The 24,955-nt window shown below is 43.6% G+C and overlaps 2 protein-coding genes across 4 annotated transcripts in view; one reads left to right on the top strand and one right to left on the bottom strand.

The window, feature by feature from the left end:
• ATP7B (ATPase copper transporting beta) overlaps positions 1-11,103 on the bottom strand; it is a 74,079-nt gene extending 62,976 nt beyond the window's left edge. Inside the window, exons 1-2 of one of the 3 annotated variants that reach the window (XM_070380356.1) lie at positions 10,918-11,103; positions 10,213-10,317 (exon numbers count right to left, since the gene is read on the bottom strand). In XM_070380356.1, the coding sequence (XP_070236457.1) occupies positions 10,213-10,266 (54 nt within the window). In that variant the 5' untranslated portion in view covers positions 10,267-10,317; positions 10,918-11,103. Of the gene's footprint in view, positions 1-10,212; positions 10,318-10,630 lie in introns of all 3 variants that reach the window. The other 2 variants (XM_070380354.1, XM_070380355.1) reach the window with 2 other exon arrangements.
• A 120-nt stretch (positions 11,104-11,223) lies between these two features.
• ALG11 (ALG11 alpha-1,2-mannosyltransferase) lies at positions 11,224-24,947 on the top strand. Its single transcript, XM_005908954.3, has 4 exons — positions 11,224-11,358; positions 14,299-14,529; positions 17,216-18,147; positions 20,599-24,947. Exons 1-4 carry the CDS (start codon positions 11,315-11,317, stop codon positions 20,889-20,891), a joined length of 1,500 nt encoding a protein of 499 aa, XP_005909016.2. The 5' UTR covers positions 11,224-11,314; the 3' UTR covers positions 20,892-24,947.
• The last annotated feature ends 8 nt before the right edge of the window (positions 24,948-24,955 follow it).

Below are 24,955 nucleotides of genomic sequence, written 5' to 3' on the forward strand. Positions count from 1 at the left end.
AGATTTTGGGAGCGTGATGAGGCAACAGAAGTGGACAGACTGCAGAAACCTACAAAGCTCACCAAGTCTTTCAAGGAGAATGGATAAAATGTGCTACCTTCCCAACAGCACACTGCACCGCTGTGGATCTTAGAAACACAGTGTTCCTCTGAGACAAGCTAGCCCCAGAAAACTAAACACACTTTAATATCATTTTCACAAAGCTCAGAAACAACCAAAAAACTAAATAATATATAATTCAGGCATTCATATATGTGGTAAGACACACACACACACCCCCAAAAAGTTGGGTTACAACAAGCACAAAATTGAGGCTGGTAGTTACCTCTGTAGTGGGTATTTCTCCGGGTGACACAAGAAGACAAGGAGGATACAGCCGAGTTCCCTCAATGCCAAGAAGCCATGACATTGATAATTCTCCTGTTCTTGGGTCAGGTGTTCTCTGGTTTATTATGCTTTATAACTATCTACGTATGTGTGCATGTTTATATATCAACGTCATTTATATTCAATAAACTAATAATAATAAAGGGAAAGTGTTAAAGTGAGTGGAGGCGTGGAGACAAGCAAGTACAGAGGATTCTTCCTCAAAGGCTGAGAAGAGGAGAGACAGAAGTAGTACAACAGCCAGCGGGAGACACGAGGCCAGGAGACTTCAGGGTGAAGGCAGATGGACGGCTTTATAAGGCTGAAGGAGAAAAGCCTGCAGAGAGAGGGAAAGACTAGAGGCGAAGAGAAGACAAAGCAAGACCCGATCAGGCCAACAAAGGCTCCAGAACCAGCAGAGAGGAAGGGAGATGGGAGGACCTTGAAAGGAAGGCGGGCTTCCTGAGACGAGGGATGGGCAATGAAAACGGACTGGAGAGCTACACAAAATGTGGAGAGAAGGTGCAGAGAGACAGGCAGGAAGTCGAAGAAAATCACACGCGGTGGTGTCCATTTTCTCCAGGTAAGAAGTGAGGCCATTTGTTGAGAAGGGAAGACAGAGACTAAGCAGAGGGCTTGCTGCCGGTGGCGAAGGCTTGAAAGACTGACTCACAGGTTGACTAATGAGACGAAGGCATTTGCAGGCACCACCGAGATTAGAAACAAATTGTCAGGGGCAACGGCCACGCGGTTGCCTGAATTTCCGTGGCAATTCTGTGGCTCCGGTGAGGAGAAGAGAGGGCAGTTTGTATGCTGATGCTGGAGCAACAGGATGGAGGGACAAAAAAGTCCAGCATGCCAGTGAAAGAATTATTCAAATGAAACCAAGAGTCTGTTGGGACAGAGAAAGAGAGGCCAGAGACTCGATAATGGTAATAATAACAACAACAAACCCATTGATAGATAGCTTTTAAAATAGTTTTTAAAAAGTATATCTATAATGTTCACACCACTGGGTTTAGAGGGGAAAAAAATGAAGAAGACATTGGGATAAAATACGACAAAGATGTTAAATGCCAATTCTCTTCGAATTGCAAGAAGGTATGTTTTAATTCTAAAAACCAACAGCTAGTGCAACAAAAGCAAACAAAGGAAGTTTACGAACAGACTTATGACAGTCATCCTGTTAAAAAGAAACAACACACCCCTTAGGGAGTCACCTACGCTCAACCCCACATCAGCAAACAAGACATAATATGTAACCTAACTGCACCTTCAGTCTCTTCCGGGAACAGCATGACCTTCAACCAGTCACGTCTGCAACCAGCTGGGCAGCACTAGTCGAGTAATCTGCCTGACAGACCCCTGCTTTCCCCAATAGGAAGGCGACCTGACCTGAAACAATCGTCTCTTTGCTAGAATAACTTGCCCTGTCTCTCCTATGCCTATACATCCTCCACTTTGTGCAGCTCCTTGGAGCCCCTTTCTTTCTGTGAAGATAGGAGGCTGACTGATTCGTGAATAATTAAATAAAGCCAATTAGATCTTTTTTGTAATTAATTTATTTGTTCGGCTGCACCGAGTTTTGGTTGCAGCACGTGAACTCCTGTTTGCAGCATGTGGGGTCTAGTTCCCTGACAAGGGATGGAACCCGGGCCCTCTGTACTAGAAGCCCAGAATCTTAACCACTGGAACACCAGGGAATTCCCCACCAATTAGATCTTTACTCAGTTGAATTTTTTTTTTTTTAACAATCCTGAGAGTGGCAGGAAAAGAAGTAAGTTGCCCCTTTTGGTCTTTATTTTCCAGATTTTTGTTACAGAGGTAAATTACTTTTATAATAGCAATTTCCCAATGAATTTTAAATGTTTCTAATGCCCGATGCTGGGGGTGGCTTTTAGTTTGGGGAGGAACCAGGCTTTCAACAAAGCTGCTACAAGATTCAAGCACCATGGATTTCACAATTACTGGTGTTTTAAAACTCTTATTTGCAGGGTTAGTTACATCACAGTAAGAGTCACTCTCTGCTCTGCCCTCTACTTTTATCTCATCAACCTTTGATCTGCTCAGATTTTCTCCTTTAACCTAATTAAGAAAAAAAAAGTCACAAACATTCCAGAATTCCACTTGGCAGTGATTCCAACTCTACAGATAGAAATAACACTGCACATACTTCATCTCGGATATGTCCTCGCTATCTGTGCTATGCTATCAGTGAACAGCGCTCATGTCACTGACCCATCCCCATGCTTGCAATGGAGAAGAGAATGCATGTCAGATAAAAACACATTTATAAAGCCAGCACGCTCACACCCCTGTAATGTATTCCCCAGTTACTACAGTACCAAATGTGCTCTGTGTTGGGGCTGTCAAGATAACCACCGGCCTCTGACATTAGGACCCTCAGGAGTGTAGACTCCACAAAAAAAGGGACAAAACAGCCGTCTCCCAGTTCCTCTTTAGGCTCTTCAGCCACCTGCAGTCTGGATGGTGCAGGTCATTGTCCAAGGCCTCTAGCGAGGTTCCAACAGCTCCACTCCCTTGAGTGTCTCAAGACTGTTGTCCTATGCTCAAACTCTCCAATCTTGGGCGTAAAGTCCAAACTCCTGATCTGAAAAACCGGGCCTTCCATGATCACTTTCCAAGCCACTCACAGCCTCCCAAATGCATCCTTCCAGTCCTGTCCTTGGGCCTTTGTACATGCTAGTCTCCACCGGCAACATCCTTCCTTCCAGTCCACTGTGAGTCCGGCCAACGCCCACTCCTTCTCCAGGACCTCACCACTGCCTCTGGAGTGCTTTCTGCACCCCCCCCTCCCAGGAGAGGCGGTCACCCTTGTCTGTGCGACCTACCCTGTAAGGACAACTCTGCTCCAGCACCTATGACCGCCGGCTCCAAGAGCATGGGGCGGACCTCTGTTCATCTCTGCATCCCTCTGCTCGGCCCCCACAAGTGAACAGAAGGTGCTCCAGTGTTCGTGGACTGAAGGCCAATGGCCAGGTCACCGGCCACCTCCTATTCAGGAAGGGTCACTGCCGCCCCACGGGGAGGCCTCTGAAGAGAAGACCAGAGGAGGGGATCATGGTCTAATTCTTTCTTCAAGAGCCACTGTGGTGCACCTACTATATGCTGTGCAGAGTAGGGTTTTTTTTTTTTTTTTGGCTTTTAAGAAGTACATCTCTTTTTTTCCCTTCAATAAAACAGTATCTTTAAAGACAAACAGGATGACAAGTGATTTTTTTTAAACCCAAAGGATACATTAAAAATCAGGAAACAGTGTAAACATAAATATTTTCATCCAGTCATTGAAAATGTTTCAGCAAGCATGAATAAATGACCTTTAAGCTATCGTAATACAGTCCAAAAGGATAATTTCAGCAAAGGAAGGTTTATTGAGCTCCACACAGATAACAAAATTTATAGTTTGGAATTAGATATAGATGTTTTCACTTATAATCCAAATTGCTATATGACTTGGGTTGCACCGCTACCAAAAAGTGCCATGGAGTTCTGGAACAAAACTTCAGTTGGCAGTGGTTCTGGCTTTGTATCTCTGTGACTTTGCGAGAGTTCTTGAGTCTCGGGCCCTCATCAATAAAAGGAGGGGGCTGGGGCTTAGATGTTATCAAAGTCCTTCCTGCTCTAGAATTACTTCATTTTCAAGATTTATACAGAAAGTATTGTAAAAGCACAATTAGCCTAAAATTTTGGCATTTTCCTGTCCATATTTCCTCAAGGGATTCCTTGGCCCCTTTCTTAAAAATGACAAGCAGAACTTGTTAGTTACACTGTGGACTTTGGCCACAGCCAGACCTGGGATTGGTCTCATTTCTGTCACTCCCTGGCAGTGTGATGATCAACAAAGGACCATGCCTCTCTGGGCTCACTTTCTCATCAGTTAAATGTAGTCTTATCCCACAGGGTTGATAGGGGAATAAAAAGCTATTAATCACATAAAGAGCTCAGCACAGCACCTGACACTCAGTGAGTACAGAAGTGATATAAACCATATAAATTATTACAAACTTTATAAACTATATCAACTCTTTTACACAAACATTTGTCTTCTACAGGCACTGGAATGTCATTTAGACACTTCATTCTCTAATGAGTCAGGGGAGCTCCTTAAGGCAGTGGTAACCGGCTCTAAACTCTTGGCTGGTGAATTGTATCTCTGATTAGTAGGCATTTTATGCGTGTTAGTCACTCAGTCGTGTCTGATTCTTTGCAACCCCATGGACTATAGCCCTCAAGGCTCCTCTGTTCATGGAATTCTCCAGGCAAGAATACTGGAGTGGGTAGCCATTCCCTTCGCCAGGGGATCTTCCTGACCCAGGGATCGAACCTGGGTCTCCCACATTGCAGGCAGATTCTTTGCAGTCTGAGCCACCAGGGAAGCCCACTTAAGGTGGTGGTGGGTTAGTCACCAAGTCGTATCTGTCTCTTGTGACCCCACAGACTGTATCCTGCCAGGCTCCTCTGTACATGGGATCCTTCAGGCAAGAATACTGGAGTGGGTTGCCATTTCCTTCTCCACAGAGTAGTTTTTAAATGGTTATAACCTGGTATCTACTTTCAAGAAGCGCAGAGTTGCAAAGGAAAGCTCTGTTCAAAACTATATTGCAAAGAAAAGTTTGATCAAAGGCAATTGGTATATGACCAATTGCCAAGTAAGTTTGGAAGAAAATACATATCTGAGAAAGCAAGAAAGGCCAAGCTGGGACTCAATCCCAGATCTGCCCCTTACCAGCTGCAGGACTTCCAGAAAGCTACCTAACTTCTCTCTGTAAAGATGATGAACACTGACCTCGTGTTCTACCTTTTCCCCCACCTCCCTCTGCTCCAGCCACTCTGGCTTTCTTATCGCTCCTCAGACAATTCAGGTCACTCCTAACTTAGAAGCTTGACACCCCCTGGTTCTTCAACCTAGAACACTTTCCCCCAAATCTGAATCACTTGGGTCTCCGCGCAAATGCCATCTCCTCCAGGAAGAACTCCCCGATCACCTGCTTAAAAGAGGCCCTCCACTTCCATGTCATCCTAATGCCTCTCCCAAGATTCATGTACTTCACCACACTTCTCAGCATCAGAATAACATTATTTGTTTACTCTTCTCAGGAACATTCATGACTCATGGGTTTCCCTGGTGGTTCAGACAACAAAGAATCTGCCTACAATGTGGGGAGACTGGGTTCAATCCCCTGGAGAAGGAAATGGCAACCCATTCCAGTATTCTTGCCTGGAGAATTCAATGGGCAGAGCCTGGTGAGCTACAGTCCATGGGGTCGCAAACAGTCAGACACGACTGAGCAACTACACACACACACGACTCATGGGAACAGGTCAACATACCAGTGTTATCAGGAATTTGGAAGAAATTGATTTCAACCCTCAAGGATGACTTTGAGGGGTTCAAGACTTTAATGAGGAAAGTAACTGCAGATGTGGTGGAAAAGCAAGCGTGAGTGAGTGAGTGAAAGTCGCTCAGTCATGTCCGACTCTTTGAGACCCCATGGACTATATAGCCATGGAATTCTCCAGGCCAGAAGACTGGAGTGTGTAGCCTTTCCCTTCTCTAGGGAATCTTCCCAACACAGGGATTGAACCCGTCGCTCAGTAGTGTCTGACTCTTTGCGACCCCATGGACTATACAGCCATGGAATTCTCCAGGCCAGAAGACTGGAGTGTGTAGCCTTTCCCTTCTCTAGGGAATCCTCCCAACACAGGGATTGAACCCAGGTCTCCCGCATTGCAGGTGGATTCTTTACCAGCTGAGCCACAAGGGAAGCCCAAGAATACTGGAGTGGGTAGCCTATCCCTTCTCCAGCGGATCTTCCTGACCCAGGAATCGGACCAGGGTCTCCTGCATTGCAGGCGGATTCTTTACCAGGTGAGCTAGCAGGGAAAAACAAGCGAAGGAGAATTAAAGGGGAGCCTGAAGAAGTGACTAAATTGCTGCAATCTTATGATAAACTTTCATGGAAGAGCAGCTGCTTCTTATGGATGAACAAAGACTGTGGTTTGCTCATAGATGTAATCTACTCCCAGTATAGATGCTGTGAAGACCTGCTGAAATGACAAAAAAGGATTTAGAACGTTACATAAGCTTTATCAAATTAGTTGATCAAGTCGTGGCAGGGTTTGAGAGGACTGACTCCAGTTTTGAAAGAAGTTCTCCTGTGGGTAAAATGCTATCAAACAGAGAAATCGTTCATAAAGGAAGAGTCAATCAGTATGGCAAACTTCACTGTTGTCTTATTTTAAGAAATTGCCACAGCCACCCTCAACCTTCAGCAAACACCACCCTGATGGGTCAGCATCCATTAACGATGAGGTATTGACCAAAAAAAAAAAAAGCTCAGACTGAGAGTTGTGAGTTAAGTTTCATGTGGGCCTACAATGAGATAGCTCTGAGGAACTGCTGCACAGTGGGGGGAGTCAGCATATATATATGATTTTAGGGAAGGGGGATACATGCAGTTAAGCATACATCTTTTGAGACGGTTGCTTGCTGCCAGTCACATGGAGCAGAGGTCTCCACTAACGATTTGAGTGTTTTCCTAGGTATGAGAAGATCCAAGAAACTGGGCTCATAAAATCTCCTGAAAGTATCTAACTATCTGAAGGCCTGTTCTGCTAGTTTTCTGAGAGCACAGAGTACCTCATTCCTGATCTCTGCCCTGAACTCTTTGCAGAGTGTGCTGAAGGGCAATGGTTGCAGGGGCCGGTGATTTCATACTTGTAGAATCATGTGGCGAGTGACAATTCTCAGCTGGTAGTGGCAAGACCCTCCACTGGCAAAAAGGTTATGACTCATTGAAGGTTCAGATGATGGTTAGCATTTTTTAGCAATCAAGTTATTTTTAAATTAGGATGTGAACATTTTTTTAAACATAATGTTATTGTACACTTTGTTGTTGTTCAGTAGCTCAGTCGTGTCCGACTCTTTGTGACCCCATGAACGGCAGCACGCCAGGCCTCCCTGTCCCTCACCATCTCCCAGAGCTTGCTCAAACTCATGTCCATTGAGTCGGTGATGCCATCCAACCATCTCATTCTCTGCCATCCCCATTTCCTCCTGCCTTCAATCTTTTCCAGCATCAGGGTCTTTTCCAATGAGTCAGCTCTTTGCATCAGGTGGCCAAAGGATTGGTGCTTCAGCATCAGTTCTTCCAAAGAATATTCAGCACTGATTTTCTTTAGGATGGATTGGTTTGATCTCCTTGCAGTCCAAGGAATTCTCAAGAGTCTTCTCCAACACCACAGTTCAAAAGCATCAATTCTTCGGCGTTCAGCCTTCTTTACACATGACAGCATGGTATAAACATAACTTTTATATGTACTGGGAAACCAAACAAAGCCTGTTTGCTTTACTGTGGTGGTCTGGAACCGAAGCCACAGTATCTCTAAGGTATGCTTGTACTGAAACAAACTCAAATAAATGGTGAAGATGAGAAAATGCCTACATCACAAGGTTTTGTGAGGATTAAATAAGCGTGTACACAGAGGAATAGAAAGTGCTTCAACACAATGCTCAGCACATAGGAAGCTCAATAATGTTGGCTGGCAGCATTATCAGTGGAATCCAGAAGAGGGTGAGGCGTGACATGAACAGAGACAGTTACAGAGTTTCAAGAAGAGGCAGGTCTCGAGCTTGACCTGGAAAGATAAGGATTTTTTTTTACTGGACAGAGCGGTGAGGGCACCCTAAGAGTTTTAAGTCTCTTCTTCTCTACAAGTTGGCCCTCCCCACAGGTGCTCTCCCTGCTCCTCCATTAAATGCAGAGTCATCCCAGTAAGAATAAACTATTGAGCAGCCTCTCTCTGCCCATCCATAGTGCATTTTTCCTTCCTTTCTACACAACCAGGGCCTAGATGAATTTCACCCCAAAAGGGAGTGCAATAATGCTGTCTAATGAATTTCAGCCATCTGTAGGAAAGGCACAGTCTACTCTTCAGATCAGCAACCCTGGCCTAGGCGTCTATCCTGGGCTTCCCCGGTGGCTCAACAGTAAAGAATCTGCCTGCAATGCAGGAGATGCAGGAGACTTGAGTTCAATCCCTGGGTCAGGAAGATCCCCTGGAGGAGGAAATGGCAACCCACTCCAGTATTCCTGCCTAGAGAATCTCTTGGACAAGGGAGCCTAGTGTGGGGCTACAGTCCATAGGGTTGTAGAGAGTTGGAAACGACTGAAGTGACTAAGCACAGGTATCTATCCTAGAGAAATACTCAAAGGTCAGCATGAAAAATCACCTACAACAATGTCCACTACAGCATGATTTGTGAGAGAGAAAAAATAGAAGCAATCAGAATGTCTACCCATGGGAAAAGAAGAAATACACTATGGAGCATCCATACTGCGCAGAGGTGAAACTGAAAGGTTGCTATTGAATCACACGAAGACACTGGGATCCTTGGCCCCCGGACGAGAATTCAATCCAGGGCCAGAGACGAGGCTTGATCGCTCAGAGCTTTTGTATAATAAAGTTTTATTAAAGTATAAAGGAGATAGAGAAAGCTTCTGACATAGGCATCATAAGGGGGCAGAAAGAGTACCCCCTTGCTAGTGTTAGCAATGAAGTTATATACTCTCCAATGAATCCAAAGAATGTCTGGAGGTTATAAAGACCTCACCAGACCTACTCCCATAATTTACATTTTAAGATAACAGAATTAGCCAGGTTTAATTCAGAGACTGTCCTCAGGCAGGATATTGTCCTTTCTTCCTCCTTGAGAATTCCAGACCCCCTTCTCCTTGGGGACCCCTAGGCTCCTTATCAACCTGCCTAGGAAATGACTCTCTCAAAACTAAGTTACATGGACACTTATGTACTAACATGAAACAATCTCCAAAATATACTGTGAAACTGGAACACACACACACACTACATGATCTCCTTTAGGTAAAACACACACACACACACACACACACACACACACACACACACTATATGATCTCCTTTAGGTAAAACCTTCCCTGGTGGCTCAGATGGTGAAGAATCCTCCTGCAATGCCTGAGACCCAGGTTCAGATCCACGGGTGGGGAAGACCCCCTGGAGAAGGGAATGGCCACCTACTCCAGTATTCTCTCCTGGAAAATTCCATGGACAGAGGAGCCTGGCAGTCTACAGTCAGTCCATGGGGTCGCAAAGAACTGGACACAACTAAGCGATTAATACTAACAAATATTCTAAAACCACATACACAAGAACCTAAAGATTTCTCTGGAGATATAGATATGCATTAACATAACAGATATGTGAACACCACTGCATTTCCTTTTCCAAAACTGTGCCTGAGAAATGTTAAGTTTTCAGTAAGTATTTGCTGAATGAATGAAGACCTATGAACATGAGCAGAAAAACACTGGAAAATAGATTTGCTTTTCGTGCTAAATATTTGTGTCCTGTTTTTAAGAGACTACACTAAATTACTTGCATAATTTTAATGAACTCAAAATAGTTCTTCAAAAACAAACAATAACAACAAAACACCACCACAGGACGACCATGAAGGGGTCGATGCACCAATTCTTGAAGAACTTTTCAGGACAGCTAATTTACTCGAACTGGGCAATTAGGGATCTTACAAAACAAGTCAACTCTCACTTTACCTCTCCAGCATCAAACTCCTCAACATCCGACGAACAGAAAACTGTTGGGTTTTAAACTGTTACTGAAAACCAGTTAATAGCACGCCCTTTCTAAAGGGTGTTCTCTAACAAACCACGCGCCGAGGAGCCTCCCCCGCGCACACCACGCGCCAAGCGCAGCAAGGATGGTAGGTGAGCGCCGAAGGTCCTCCAGGCAGGTGTGCGCACACAGCACCCCGGGAAAGTAACTCACTCTCCGGCTGGCCTTTTCGCGATCTGTAATCGGTCTCTCCTCCTCTGGCTTCATCTCGCGGAGGAACTAATTTCTTCTGTGATTCAGCCCGGAGCCCAAGGTCACCTGGTCAGGGGACGAGAAGCGCGGTGTTAAAACCCAGGGAGAGGAGGAGCGCGCCGTGGGTGGCATCCTCGTGGTTCGGTTCTAACCCAATCCGGCACCTGCATTTCAGAGGAGCAATCTGCAGCTCGACCCCCACCGGCTAATTCAAACTTGCGCGCCACTCTGCCCCTGGCCCTGGGGGGCGCAGGGATGAGAGCCTGAGGGGAGGGTGGGCCGGAGACCCTCACCCACACCCGGAGACGGGCCTGTCTGTCGGTGCCCGAGTGTACTCCGCCGAGCTGAACCCAGGCGGGGCGAGCCCGTCCCCCCTCACCGATCTCCGCTACCTCCTGACCGGTGCGCTCTGGCCTCGGTCTGTCTTCAGCCTTGGGCGTGTGCCAAGGGAGAGAAGGAGCCAGGGCAAGCCGCGTAGACCCGGGCCGGAGATGCAGATCCCCAGGCTCGCCCACTGCCGGCCTGGAAGGTGCGGCGTGGCGGGGGTCACCGTGGCGGGGGTCACCGTCCGGTCCGCTCTGCGCAGCTCCCTCTGGGGCTCCGCGCCTGACTCCAGGGCGCCGCGGATCAGAAACGCTGCAGCTGCTGCGGTTGTGAACTCCGCACCTGGAAAATCGATCCCAGACGCGCAAGAGCCTCCCATTGGTTTCCGACCGGCGGCGGGGCTCTAGAATAGGGGCCGAGGCGCCTGAGCGGGGGCTTCGGTGGGGGAGGGGGCCGAGGGCGGGTGCACCGACTGTCCATCACAGGCCACGCCCTCCCCATGCCCAATTCCCCCTACGGCTCCACCCACGAGGGGGCCGGGACCCAGGACGCCACGCGGAAAACTTGTCCACTCCCTTGGAGATTCTGTTGGCTGGAGGGCCGTGGGAAGCTACTACCGGCAACCAATTGAGGTGCACAGTCGGCCCCGTGTGGGCGGGGGGAATGCCGCAAGGTTCCTCAGGAGCCAATAGAGAAGAGGAACGACGAAACGCTTCCTGAGTTCGAGGGTCGGCGGAAGATGGCGACTGCTGAAAGGGGTTGGTGCTTGTGTGAGTTATTGAGGTGAGGAGCGGGTGGTGTAGGCTCGCAGGCGTTTTCGGTACTGAAGTGCTACGTGTCTGCCCAGTGCGACTCATGTGTGCGGGCAGGGGCTTTCCTTGTCATGAATTTAAGCTATTGTCTCAAGGCCAGTGTGCATTCCCTTTGGGGTCTTGGTGGATACACGAGGTTGAGTTGAAGACCCGGTTTACCGCGTTTACTTTCACTGCCTCACTGCTCTCTGAGAGCTCGCTTTCCCTCTTTGCTTTAGCTTTTCCTTTCTTTTGTGTTCGCTCCAATTAGTCCGTCATAAATTATTCATATTCGTTCCTCATTTTCCTTTATGATTGAGCCACGAATTCATTCTCCATTCTATCATGCTCTTTTTGGTGAAGAAACCGGATCTTCTGTTGTCTTAGTTTGCCCTTTACACTTACCTTTTTAAAGTCTTGTGCTTAAATATGAATAAATATTTAATGACACATTTTAGTTATATTTAAGCAAATTCTAAGTGGGTAGTTTTGATGTACAAATACGGTAGGATGTTTGATAAATTTCTTAATAGAACCTGTATGTGTATCTTTGAAACTAACAGATTGAAAACATAAGAACTGGGTTAACTTTAGTGATTAATATGATTTTTTTCTGATTGTAAGTTGAATAGTTCGGTTTGAAAATCCTATCACATTTATTTTCCCACTTAAATCATTTGAAGAAAATGTCATGGAAATCTTTGGATTCTGTGAGTCAGCAACATTTTAAATTAAACAGCTTCTTGTCTTGTCCTGGGAAAGGAAAGCTAACTATTTAAGATAACATTGCTTTCATGAACTGATATTCCAAACGTTAAGTGGCCAGTCTTACCACTTTTGTCAAACTTTTGTCCATTCTTCCCAGCAGTGATTCTTAAATTGTGGTTCATTGTGGTTTGTAGGCACCTGAGAGTTCCTAAGACCCTTTGAGCGACTCCTCTAGGTAAAAATTATTTTCATATAATGTTGAGATATAATGTTTAGAGGACACAGTTTTTGTTTTGTTGACATTTGCACTGATAGTGCAAAAGTCTTGGTGGATAAAACCACTACTTAGCACAAATCAAGGCAGTGTTCTCAAACTGTACTACTAGTCATTGTGTTTTTCATCTCCATGCACTTGATAAAGCCAGTTTTTCTTTAAAATGTCCTTGATGAAGCAGTAAAAATTATTAATTTTGTTAAATCTAAACCCTTGAGTACATATCTTTCTAATATTCTATATGACAAAATGGATTGAACACATAAAGCACTTCTCCATACCAGAGTAAAATAGTTGTCTTAAGGATAACCTCCTGTATGACTGTCTACGTTGACATTCTTTTTAGATGTAGACATTCTTTTTAGAGGACACAGTTCTTATTTGGAAGAACAACTGACAGACAAACCATGATTCCTTTGACTCAGTATTTAGTAGGTATTTTCTGGAAAATGAAGGAATTGACTCTTGCTTCAAAGAAAACAAGTGACTGGGACTTCATGGCAGTCCAGTGGTTAGGACTCCGCACTTCCACTTTCTGGAAGTGTTCAGGGATCCCCCAAGCTGCATGGCAGCTAAGAAAAAAAAAACAGGTTCAGAAACATGTAGGGAAGCAGTGGTTTCAGGGTCGTGTAAACAGATCAGACATATCACTGAGAATAGAATTCAGTTCAGTTCAGTTCAGTTGCTCAGTCGTGTCCAACTCTTTGCGACTCCATGAATCGCAGCACGCCAGGCCTCCCTGTCCTTCACCAACTCCCGGAGTTCACTCAGACTCAACGTCCATCGAGTCAGTGATGCCATCCAGCCATCTCATCCTCTGTCGTCCCCTTCTCCTCCTGCCCCCAATCCCTCCCAGCATCAGAGTCTTTTCCAATGAGGCAACTCTTCGCATGAGGTGGCCAAAGCACTGGAGTTTCAGCTTTAACATCATTCCTTCCAAAGAATAGAATTGGAGACATCTAAATTTCCTCTTCCCTCAAAAATTGTTCTACTTGAGGTGAAGTGAGAGAAGAAAAATGATTTAGTATCTCACCAAACTTTGAACTGTGGAATATTCACCATTTGGAAGACATATTTCTTTGGATTACATGTTGTCATCTTGGAGTCAGATGCCATTCCCAGTCATATCTTGTTTAGGTTAATAATTAAATTTATTTTAATCCTTTAATAATTAGGAGAAAGGTGGATCAACATTGATTTTTACTGCTAATTAAAAAAAAAAGTACATTGACTTGCCAGCACTCTGTGGAATTAAAGGGGACTTGCACCTTTGACATTAGATATTCTGTAGCATTAGAATTTTAATAGCTGAGTATTTTGTTAGACTCACAAGCTATAAAACTTTGCTATTAATATATAAAACAGTTATGTGAAACTAGACTTCAATTTGTAGCCTCTCATTTTTTCCTATTATTTCTTGATTTATTTATTTTTAATTGAAGGATAGTTGCTTTACAATGTTGTATTGGTTTCTGCCATACATGAATCAGCCATCCATATACATATGTCCTCTCCCGCTTGAACCTCCCTTCTACTTCCCACCCCATCGCACCTCCTAGGTTGTCACAGAGCACCAGGTTGAGCTCCCTGGATCATACAGCAAATTCCCACTGGCTGTCTATTTTACATAGGTAACATATATGTTTCACTGCTGCTGCTGCTGCTAAGTCGCATCAGTCGTGTCCGACTCTGTGCAACCCCATAGATGGCAGCCCACCAGGCTCCCCCATCCCTGGGATTCTCCAGGCAAGAACACTGGAGTGGGTTGCCATTTCCGTCTCCAGTATATGTTTCACTGTTGTCTCAATTTGTCCCACCCTCTCCTTCCTGTGCTATGTCCACAAGTCTGTTCTGTATGTCTTTGTCTCTATTGCTGCCCTGCAAATAGGTTCATCAGGACCATTTTTTAATGACATGATATCCATTTTCACCATTCCCCTCTCGTTTCAGGTTTTTTTATTCATTACTCTTCCCCGGGCTATTTGTATGTGGAACTTTGTGTGTGTGTTTACTTATTATCCTTTGGGGAATCCGACTGCTGCTACAGAGAAAGAAAAAGTCAGTGTCATCTAGCAAAACTGGGAAAAATCAAACGGTGATTGCATTTTTCCATCCATACTGCAATGCTGGCGGAGGAGGAGAAAGAGTGTTATGGTGTGCCTTAAGGGCTCTACAGAAAAAGTAGGTATGCATCTTCCTTAGCTAATTTGGTATATTATTACTGGTTTTTAAAAAATTATTATTTTTAAAAAATCATTACCCAGAATGTGTTCTTTTCTAGTACCTCATTCCTAGCCAGGGATTCCTTTTTTAAATTGTTCTTTAGCAAGGAAACACTTCTTTCATATGCCGACCTATCTTAAAGATCCTATTGAAGGTGGTCTAGAGGTTGAGAATCTGCCTGCCAGTGCAGGGGTCACAGGTTCAACCCATGGTCTGGGAAGTTCTCACATGCTGTGGAGCAACTAAGCCCTGTGTGCCACAACTTACTGAGCCAGTGCTGTAGAGCCCCCACGCCGCAATTACTGAAGCCCACGTGCCTACAGCCTGTGTTCTCCAACAAGAGAAGCCGCTGCTACAAGAAGCCCACTCACCACAAGGAAGAATAGCCCCCCCAACTAGCCACAACTAGAGGAAGCCCGTGTGCAGCAACTAAGACCCAGTGGAACCAAAAATAAATGAATAAATAAATCTTTTTTTAATATCCCATTGAATTTTATCTTTACCATTGATACGATAAAGAAACAAAGTATCTGCACTTCTATGGCGTAATTTAGTGGGGATAACTGGTCACCTTGGGAGAGTATGTGGAGGAGATTGAATAATAAAGAGAAATTGACCAAATACTATGAAGTGTTTAATACTTTAAATCTGAATACTTTTAGTCAATTGTGATACACAGCAAATATTCTCTATGAAAGCATCTATTCTGATTTTCATATCATTACCAGTTGGATAGTCTTAAGTAAGGTACCATGTTATTTAATAGAAAGAATTTGGTTTTACACATCTTTTAATTTTTTAGGCTTCCTTGTCCCCACTCCAGTCCCACAAGAAAAAACATAGCAAAACACAGGTTCCATTATTGTTTCATCGTACAAGGAAGACTGTTATCTCTCCACGGTGACCCTACTTCCTGGCACACGCCCTTCATTCAGTTTCAAAGTCCTCATGAGTAATGCCCTCAGCTCTCTGTTTCTCAAATGCTAAGCCCCATCTTGGCTTCTTGCCACCATTTCTGTGTGTCCTCTGCCATCTCCCATAACTCCCTAAATGCAGATAATTTTCTTAAATCCTGTATTAATTCCCACCTCCTTGAAGCCTTCCCTGCTCTGGCCCATGCTCTTCTTTCCTTCTCAGGACAGTGTGCATTAGCCTTGTCTCTGGATTACTGAACTCATGAGAGCAGTGGTCCAGTGTCATGAGATTTGTACGCGTACTCCCCAGCGACCCCTATTACTCCTCCAACTCACTAACACAAAAACAAGTCCAAATAATGAGTACGACATGGAAGATACTTTTTCATCTTTCTCTTGCCACTTTTTGTCTCTCATCCCTCCCCAGCCCCCTCACATATACTTTGCTCCAGCCTACTGAACTCGGGGCACATACCTTTATAAGATTCCTTGCCTTTTCATCTAGTGTTCCTTTTTTTCCCGAAACAACCTGTTTCTCCTTGGTTAATTCCTACAAATCTTTCCTGACTTGACACGAGATCCAGGACACTGGATTTTCATTCAGTCTCCCCATTCTCTGTATGACTCAGAATAATTGTAAACACAACCAGAGTGTGGCCAAAGTGTTAAAATCACAAGAAGGTATTTTTCTATATTTTCATTATATATAATTGTGATGCAGGCTCAAGGCCCAGCTTTTAAAACCTTTGTGCATTTCTCAGATTAAAACCCTGAGTAAATGTTACATGGCGGCCTGGATGGGAGCAGAGTTTGGGGGAGAATGGATATATGTGTTTGTATGGCTGAGTCCCTTCACTGTTCACTTGGAACTGTCACAGCATTGTTAATTAGCTGTACCCAAGTACAAAATAAAAAGTTAAAAATAAAGAAATGATGAGACCAAAAAAAAAAAATCCCTGAGTAATGCTTTAGCGTTTATGATCCTATCTAAAGATACCTTTGTGCTGTGCAGTGCCCAGTTGCTCAGTCCTGTCTGACTTTGCAGCCTCATGGACTGTAGGCTCTTCTATCAGTGGGGATTCTCTAGGCAAGAATACTGCAGTGGGTTGCCATGCCCTCCTCAAAGATGCTTTTAGTGAATGTTAACTACCTTTCGTGAATGTTAACTCTTGTTTATGAATATTTTATTAATATTTCATTACCGGCTCAGTGGTAAAGAATCCTCTTGACAATGCAGGAGATGTGGGTTCTATTCCTGGTTCAGGAAGATCCCCTGGAGAAGGAAATGGCAACCTACTCCAGTATTCTTGCTTGGAAAATTTCATGGACAGGGGAGCCTGGCAGGCTATAGTCCTTGAGGTCGCAAAGAGTTGAACGTGACTGAGCACAGGCTAAATCATCATTTTAATACTGAGAAAGTTGTCAAAATAACATTTTTGAACATTTCTTAAGAATGAAAATGCCTCATTCATAAATCAGCTATTTTGTTGATGTCTGCTATATGCAAAACTCTTAGTAGAGGGAATAGCAAAGAACTAGAAGTTTCCTTTGGAAGACTAATGTTTTAATTATAGGGCAGTGAAAGACCCAGGTAGAGTGGAGTCATAAAATCAGTGGAAAACATTTTTTTTAGTCTGAAAATAAGAGTCTTTACAATCATGAGAAAAATGATGATCTACAATGCTTTGCTTGTTTGCACCTAAACGACTGAAATTCTTACCTTATTTTAGGTATCCAGAAGCACTTTATGTTGTTTACACTGGCGATGCCAACGTCAGTGGCCAACAGATACTGGAAGGCGCGTTCAGAAGATTTAACATCAGGTTAACTCGCCCAGTGAAGTTTGTTTTCTTAAGGAAGCGCTACCTTGTGGAAGATTCACTCTATCCTCATTTCACACTGCTGGGCCAAAGTCTGGGATCCATTTTCCTGGGCTGGGAAGCTCTGATGCAGTGTGTTCCCGATGTTTACATTGATTCAATGGGCTACGCTTTCACACTTCCTCTGTTTAAGTATCTAGGTGGTTGCCGAGTTGGAAGCTATGTTCATTACCCCACCATCAGCACTGACATGCTCTCCGTCGTGAAGAATCAGAATGTGGGATTTAACAATGCAGCCTTCATTACCAGGAATCCTTTTCTCAGCAAAGTAAAGCTCATCTACTACTATTTATTTGCTTTTATGTATGGGCTTGTTGGTTCTTGCAGTGACATCGTCATGGTCAATTCTTCTTGGACACTGAACCATATTCTGTCACTGTGGAAGGTTGGGAACTGCACTAATATTGTTTATCCACCTTGTGATGTGCAAACATTCTTGGATCTTCCCTTACATGAAGAGAAGGCAACCTCAGAACACTTACTGGTTTCGATTGGCCAGTTCAGGCCTGAAAAGAACCATCCTTTGCAGATCAGAGCCTTTGCTAAGTTGTTGAATAAGAAGGAGAGTGAATCTCTTCCTCCACTTAAACTTGTGCTCATTGGAGGTTGTCGTAACCAAGATGATGAACTCAGGGTAAACCAACTGAGAAGGCTTGCTGAGGACCTCGGAGTTCAAGAAGATGTGGAATTTAAAATAAACATTCCGTTTGATGAGTTAAAGAATTACTTGTCTGAAGCAACAGTTGGTCTGCATACTATGTGGAACGAGCATTTTGGGATTGGTGAGTTTGTGCTCTAAACAATTTGTGATGGTGTGATGAGATAACACATTTTTGGTGGTTTTGAAAAAATAATAGTACTCTGATTTCATCCAGTCCTCAGTCTCTTCCCGGAGTCCACCAAGTTTGTTTTCCTCATTTGAGACCCTGTAAAACATATTCCCTGGTGGCTCAGATGTTAAAGAATCTGCCCACAGTGCGGGAGACCTGGGTTTGATCCCTGGGTCAGAAAGATCTCCTGGAGAAGGGCATGGCAACCCACTCCAGTATTCTTGCCTGGAGAATTCCTTGGACCGAGGAGCCTTGTGGGCTACAGTCCATGGGGTCACAGAGTCACGTGACTGAGAGACTAACACAAAACATTTAACCAATGATAATATTTTTTGACCACTCACTCTATGGTGGTTACTTTCAAGGTCTTTACAAGTATTATCAGATTTAATCCTCTCTAGAACTTTACTGGATAGGTATTATGGTTATTTCCATCTTATCAATGGCACAGAGAGGGTTTAGAACTTGCCCAGTCCCACAGTAAAAGAAGAGGGCAGATTCTAATCCAGACAGCGCCTGCTCTTAACTCCCGCATTTCTCTCCACACTTCACCCCATCTGTGTGCTGGTTCAGATCCCTGGACCTCATCCTAGCCCCCCACCCAGGGCCCACATCAGGATCCCTGGGTGGGCGCAGGTGGAGATTTGGTAAAGCCCCTCAGGTGATCCTGTTGTGCTCCAGGAGCCAAGAACCCCTGTCCCCAGGTGGGCTCTTCCCAGTCACTTTGGATTCTTTTGTTGATTCTGATGGTTCTTTTATTCTTTTGGTTCTTTTATTCTTTGATGCTATCATTGGAATGGCCTCAGGTGTTGGGTTTGGACAGCCGTGTGATGGGTGGAGACTTTCACCCAGAGAGGCAGCTGAGAGCAGAGGCCCGTGAGGCAGTCTCCAGCGCGTGGAGTGGGAGTTGGCTGTGGGGCGTGTGAGTGTGTGTCCGGCAGCTGTAGCCTATGTGAGTCTGAGGGAAGGACAGGGGCCTGACCTGGGAACGCAGAGTGAGGAGCTGTCCAGTGAGTGACCGCAGCCCTGTGGCTGTGGCCGGGATGGCATAGGAGAGTCTGGAGAGTGAGAGGCTGCCCATAGTGTTACAGCGACAGGTCACAAGTTGGCAGAAGAGCGGCCAGCGAAGGAGAAGGAGGGGAAAGCCAGGCAGAAACCACAGGAGGAGAGGGTTGAGGGGAGAAGGAGAACAGCGAAGGGTTCAGTGCTGCTGAGATGCTGGGCGAGATGAAGACATGGTGGGCTTCACCATGGGTGAGAGCGGTGTCAGTGCAGCAGTGGGCAGAGGCCAGGGGGCGGTGAGGGAGCCCTGAGTGCTGGCAAGCCGGCAGAGCTGGTGAGCTCAGACCACGCTGGCCCCAAGCTGTCTGCAAAACAGAGACGGAAGGAGAGAGAGTGCCAGGGGAGGACGTGTGACCTGGAGAGAGGGGTGGGTGTGTGTGCACTTGCTCACAGGGGACTGTGCTTTTACGAGTTTGAACTAGCTTAAGTGCTGATAGGGGGCCAGTAGAGAGGGAGCAGTGGAAGTTTCTGGACAGAGTAAAACTGATTAGGTCAAAGTCTCTAAGACTTTGTCTAAGTACAGAGGAATGGTACCCAGCTTTGAACAGAGAATGGTGTAATTCATATTTTTCAAATGAGAGTTCAGATCAAATCATTAGCAGAAGATTCTGTTCTGTAGAGATTCACCAGTGTTGAAGAGAGTTATGGTGGTTCCATTTCTCTCCCATGTGGCTGGGATGATAGCAGCTCTGTACCCTCCTTTGAAGTAAGAAAGCAGTCACCTCAATCATTTGCTGAAGGGCTTAGTTCTCTCTAGAAACGGGTAAGAAAGGCAGGCCAGGTTTATGTCCTCAGCTATGTCATTGGCAGAGACTAACCAAAACTTTGATGTAGTTCAGTGCTGCTTTTGGGTGCACAGTTCTCTCAAATTTGCCAGAAATCCAAGCAGTAACATAAACCCCAGCCTTACTTAGAATGTGTCACTAAGATGGCTTACTTTTTTCCTTTTTTTCTCCTAGTGCTGTAATTTGAACTCTTAACATACTGGGGTTTTTTTTTAATCTTTTTTTAACCCCTTTTATCTTTTAATATCTATTATCTACCATCTTGCTAATAACGTTCTCCAGTCTTCTTTGTTTTATTATTTGCAGTAGTTTTTTTTTTAGACAATTCCTGTGTCTACTTGTCAGTTTTAATAAAGAACAAAGCAGCATTATTGTGAAGCCTTGAAAACTGAAAAACTTAGATTTTATTTTGCACCAGAGAAGTTAAATGAGTAAATTTGGAAAGACACAGACATTTAATTAAATTGCTCGAGTCTTGAAATTGTAAAGGATTCTGCTCATCCTTGTTATTATGAGCACATTCAGAGACTTAAAAGACTTGATTTCTGTTCCTCAGGAATTGTTGAGTGTATGGCAGCTGGCATGATTGTCCTCGCACACAATTCGGGGGGCCCGAAGCTTGACATCGTTGTTCCTCACCACGGCGAGAGGACTGGGTTCCTGGCTGAAAGTGAAGAGGGCTATGCTGAGACTATGGCCCATATTCTTTCCATGTCTGCAGAACAGAGGCTCCAAATCAGAAACAGTGCCCGTGCATCCGTAAGCAGATTCTCCGATCAGGAGTTTGAAGTGGCATTCCTATCGTCTGTGGAACGATTATTCCAAAAATGCCACACCTGTACAAATTAAAGATGTTTTGTATAAAATGGTTAGATACTTTCATATGTTAATACTTTTCTAAACTCATTCCTTGTTGTGATAAGGTTAGTCTTATCCTGACTCTTTTGAAAAGACCCTGATGCTGGGAAAGATTGAGGGCAGGAGGAGAAGGGGACGACAGAGGACGAGATGGTTGGATGGCATCACCGACTCAATGAACATGAGTTTGAGTAAACTCTGGGAGCTGGTGATGGACAGGGAGGCCTGGCGTGCTGCAGTCCATGGGGTCGCAAAGAGTCAGACACAACGGAGCAACTGAGCTGAATTGATCCTTATGCAAGGCCCTTGCTTATCCATAAGCAAGGCCCTCAGCAGTATGTACATATAGCCAAGGTATTTATTTCAATGGAAAAAGGCAAAGTTACCTAAATGGGAAAGGTAACCTTATATAGTTTAAATGTAAAAATTTTAGATTAGGGTTTGGGCTCAAATTCTGAAAGAAAATAAACAGTTTTAATTTTGGTATAATCCATTATTTTAAAAATTCTATTTGTCAGGTTACTTTAGAAATTGGGAAAGAAGATTTCCCTTTAGAAAAAACAGAAATGTTGAAAAAAAACAATGGATGACTAATAATTGATTAGTACTTTAGAATTGTTCTGATATGTTGGGAACATAAAAAAGTTCTGGTACATTTAAATTCAAACAATATTGTGGATAAACTTTTGAATACCTCTAATGATCCTCTTAAAAGAACAAAAATTTTCAGCAGGCTTAATCATGTTCTAAAAGCAGATAGTCAAAAGACAGGCTGACTGTGGTTGCTCTGTGGGTGTGCCTGGGCGTGTAAGTAACCCTTTCCATCACTAGGTACTTGTGAAAATAATTTTCTCTTTAGTGCTGTCAGTGTGTTTTTACAGCCCTCTCATTATCCCTTACCATTTTCACATCCCAGAGGCTAGAAGTCAGCTTTTTAAAGTCATTTAAGAGGTCTGAGTCAGAACATCTCAATAAGTTGTTTTTCAGATGGTGATGATGTAAGATGGGGAGCCATCCCCACGGTCTCTGTAATCAGCATCATGCATTGTAAGGTGACGAGGTGGCAGTTTGCATAGAGCACTGGACTAGCAGGGAGAGTAGCTGGACCTGACCTCAGCTTCATCATCTACAAACATCTGACCTTTTGCCGCAAAAGCTGCTTCCTAATTTTCCTGAGTCTCAGCTTCTTTCCCTGTAACCTGGAGATGTATTGGCTGTCCTCCTGCCTTTCATAATTGTAATGAAAACACAAAACACAGAAGGTATGTGAAAGTACTTTAAAAATTACAAAGTTACTTGAATTAAAGGTAACAATATGTGGTAAATGTCTTCTGTACTCCTATCTTTATCAGTGCATTATGACCCTAGGTAAATTCTTGTTACTAAGCCAGTAACTAGGAATCAGTAGAATTTAACAGGACTTCTATCCTGAATAACTGATAACTAGCATGGAAAAATGAATATATGTGTGTGCAGATATGGTTATTGAGAGCTACAACTTTCAGCATTTGCCCCACACACAGTCAGTTCCTTCTGGTTCAGTGAATTGACCTCCTTCACAGTCTGACACATCTTTGTCTTAGAGGCATGTGCAAGAGGTAAACTTTTCGTTTGCAGTCGCCTCTTGTCCATTCATGGAACCAGCCAGCTTCATTGTCTCCTCCCAGTTACATCGTTGATGTGTTGTCTGCTGGCCGTCTTATGTCATCAGACCAAAAAGCACCAAAACAGAGCCCAGGGATGGTGACGTACCAGAGTGGCCTTGTGCTGGAACTGGAGCTGGAAGGAGCCCTACAAATTCTCTAGTCTCGTTTCTCTTATTTTCAAATTTACAGACAGGAGCAAGGTGAAGAACTTCAGTTCCGTCCGCATCCCAGAGCTGGTTAACGACAAAATCAGGATTACCACTTGGATGCAAAAAGCTCAGTGCTTTTTCTTCCCTTATAGCTCTTCTTTGAGATAACATCCATGACCATTGCCCACTCAGCCTACCCATCTACCCAAGGAAAACCATGGGACTAAAGAGAAAATGGACAGAGCAAAAGTAGAGGATATAGTAAAGGAAGAAAGGATTCTGAAATTTCACAAAATATTATTTAAACTCATTTCTTCAAAATGATTTTCATTTATCACAAACATATCACTGAAACTATAATGTGCATATGTTAGTAGGTTCTCTCTCAGTGTTCCTAGCGCAGTATTAAACGTTTGTTTCTGAATACCTGATATGAAGAATGACAAAGCAGTGTATCAGCTACTGTCTGTGTGGGGAAACGGAGTGACTTTTAATTCCTATACGATGTTGCTTTTCAGTGGTCCAAACATGCTGTTTTGAACCCACAGCACTGGTGATTCACATTTCTAGTTGTGCATAATAAACTATATTAACATATTCTTTGTATAGTTATCTAGTTGTATCTTAAATATGATATAGATTTAATAGATACAAAATCTATCTGTATCTAAATATGATTGAAAGAAGTGGTTTTATTACTTTCTTTTCCCAGTATGGCACCTTTATAGTCTCCCAGTTCACATAGTCTCCCACCCCTCACATAGTCTCTCAGTTGTGAATTCTTTATTACCTACTGAAATGGCAGCCCACTCCAGTATTCTTGCCTGGAGAATCCCATGGATGGAGAGGAACCTGGCAGGCTACAGTCCATGGGGTTGCAAGAGTCAGACACAACTTAGCGAATAAACCACCACCACTATTTCCAGCTACCCATGCCAAGAATATTTTTTAAAGAAAAAAGTTTTTAAAGGCAAAACAAAAACTGTCTTGTCTCATGTACCCACAAGAAAAGTAGGTTGTGGGTTTAATAGATTTTTTTAATGAATATTTCAGACCTGTAAAATACTGCAGAGCTTCATACACTTTAATAATTTCCAGGATGATTTCCAAAGTCATATTCTAGACAAAATTACGCGATAGGGGCCAGTGTGATGATCAGTGCTTTCAGAATATTTGTGTATTTAATTATACACAATGTATATAGACTCCACAATGTACCCTAGACTCCAGAACTATGATATGAATAAGTGAAAGTGTGTCTGCTAAATCTGTCAATGGGTACAATGAAAAAGTTACTTTCCACACCACTGTATATGAAATACAGATAACTAATGAGAACCTACCGTATAGCACAGGGAACTCTACTCAGTACTCTACAATGACCTATATGGGAAAAAAATCTTAAAAAGAGTGGATTTATGTATAGGTATAGCTGATTGACTTTGCTGGACAGCAGAAAACATTGTAAAACAACTATAGTAAACAACATTGTAAAACAACTATAGTAAAAAAAAATTTTTAAGTTACATCCATTAAACCACAGCAAGAAGCTGTGCATATTTCTAGAGTCAAATTATGCCCTTATGATTTACCATTCATCTGCTGATTCTTACCCTCTTTCTTACCCTAATTACCCACCCTAATTAAGGCCGCCCTTGGCTTTAGAGAAGCATCAGTTCCAGTAGTCTACTGCTGTGTGCTCACTTGGATCACACATGACTATTACAAGACACTTAGAAGGGAAGTTAAGGGTTGATATACTTGGTATCATGTAAAGAATGATCAAGTTGATAGATTCATACATAGTTACTGAGACACATGAATTTTCTAACAGTTCTGAAGACAGGCAGGTCTGATCAATAGTTTCTCTGTTTTCTTGGTTCGGCAAGGTATCGATGTGCCATTTTAGTTTTACTTTCATTAAAGACCAGATATTACGGTCAGGAGTCTACCACTTAGCTATAACCACTCTGTTCTTCATAACAGCAGATACAATAAATCAGACTATCTACTAAGCTCCAGACATATGTTCAACACTGGGATTGTTATAATTAATACAAAAAAAAAGTTGAAGTCTAGGTTCCTGTCTCAAAGAGCTTACAGTCTTAATAAGAAATTGTATTAGTTTTTTCAATTAAACATTTCTGGCACTGGGCTAACCACTATATATAAAAAATACCATCATGAGAAATAAAGACCAGACATAGTCCCTGCTTTCCAGAAGTTTATACATTTGAAACTATTAGAAAATAATTCAATG

The sequence above is a fragment of the Bos mutus genome, chromosome 12, assembly GCF_027580195.1.
Source record: "Bos mutus isolate GX-2022 chromosome 12, NWIPB_WYAK_1.1, whole genome shotgun sequence".
Lineage (NCBI taxonomy): Eukaryota > Metazoa > Chordata > Mammalia > Artiodactyla > Bovidae > Bos > Bos mutus.

Bases quoted from the DNA above. Each gene is read 5' to 3' on its own strand.
- ALG11 (XM_005908954.3), top strand. From the start codon at position 11,315: ATGGCGACTGCTGAAAGGGGTTGGTGCTTGTGTGAGTTATTGAG. The intron at 11,359-14,298 runs GTGAGGAGCGGG...CTCTCGTTTCAG, and splicing joins TGCTTGTGTGAGTTATTGAG to GTTTTTTTATTCATTACTCT. The intron at 14,530-17,215 runs GTAGGTATGCAT...ACCTTATTTTAG, and splicing joins TTAAGGGCTCTACAGAAAAA to GTATCCAGAAGCACTTTATG.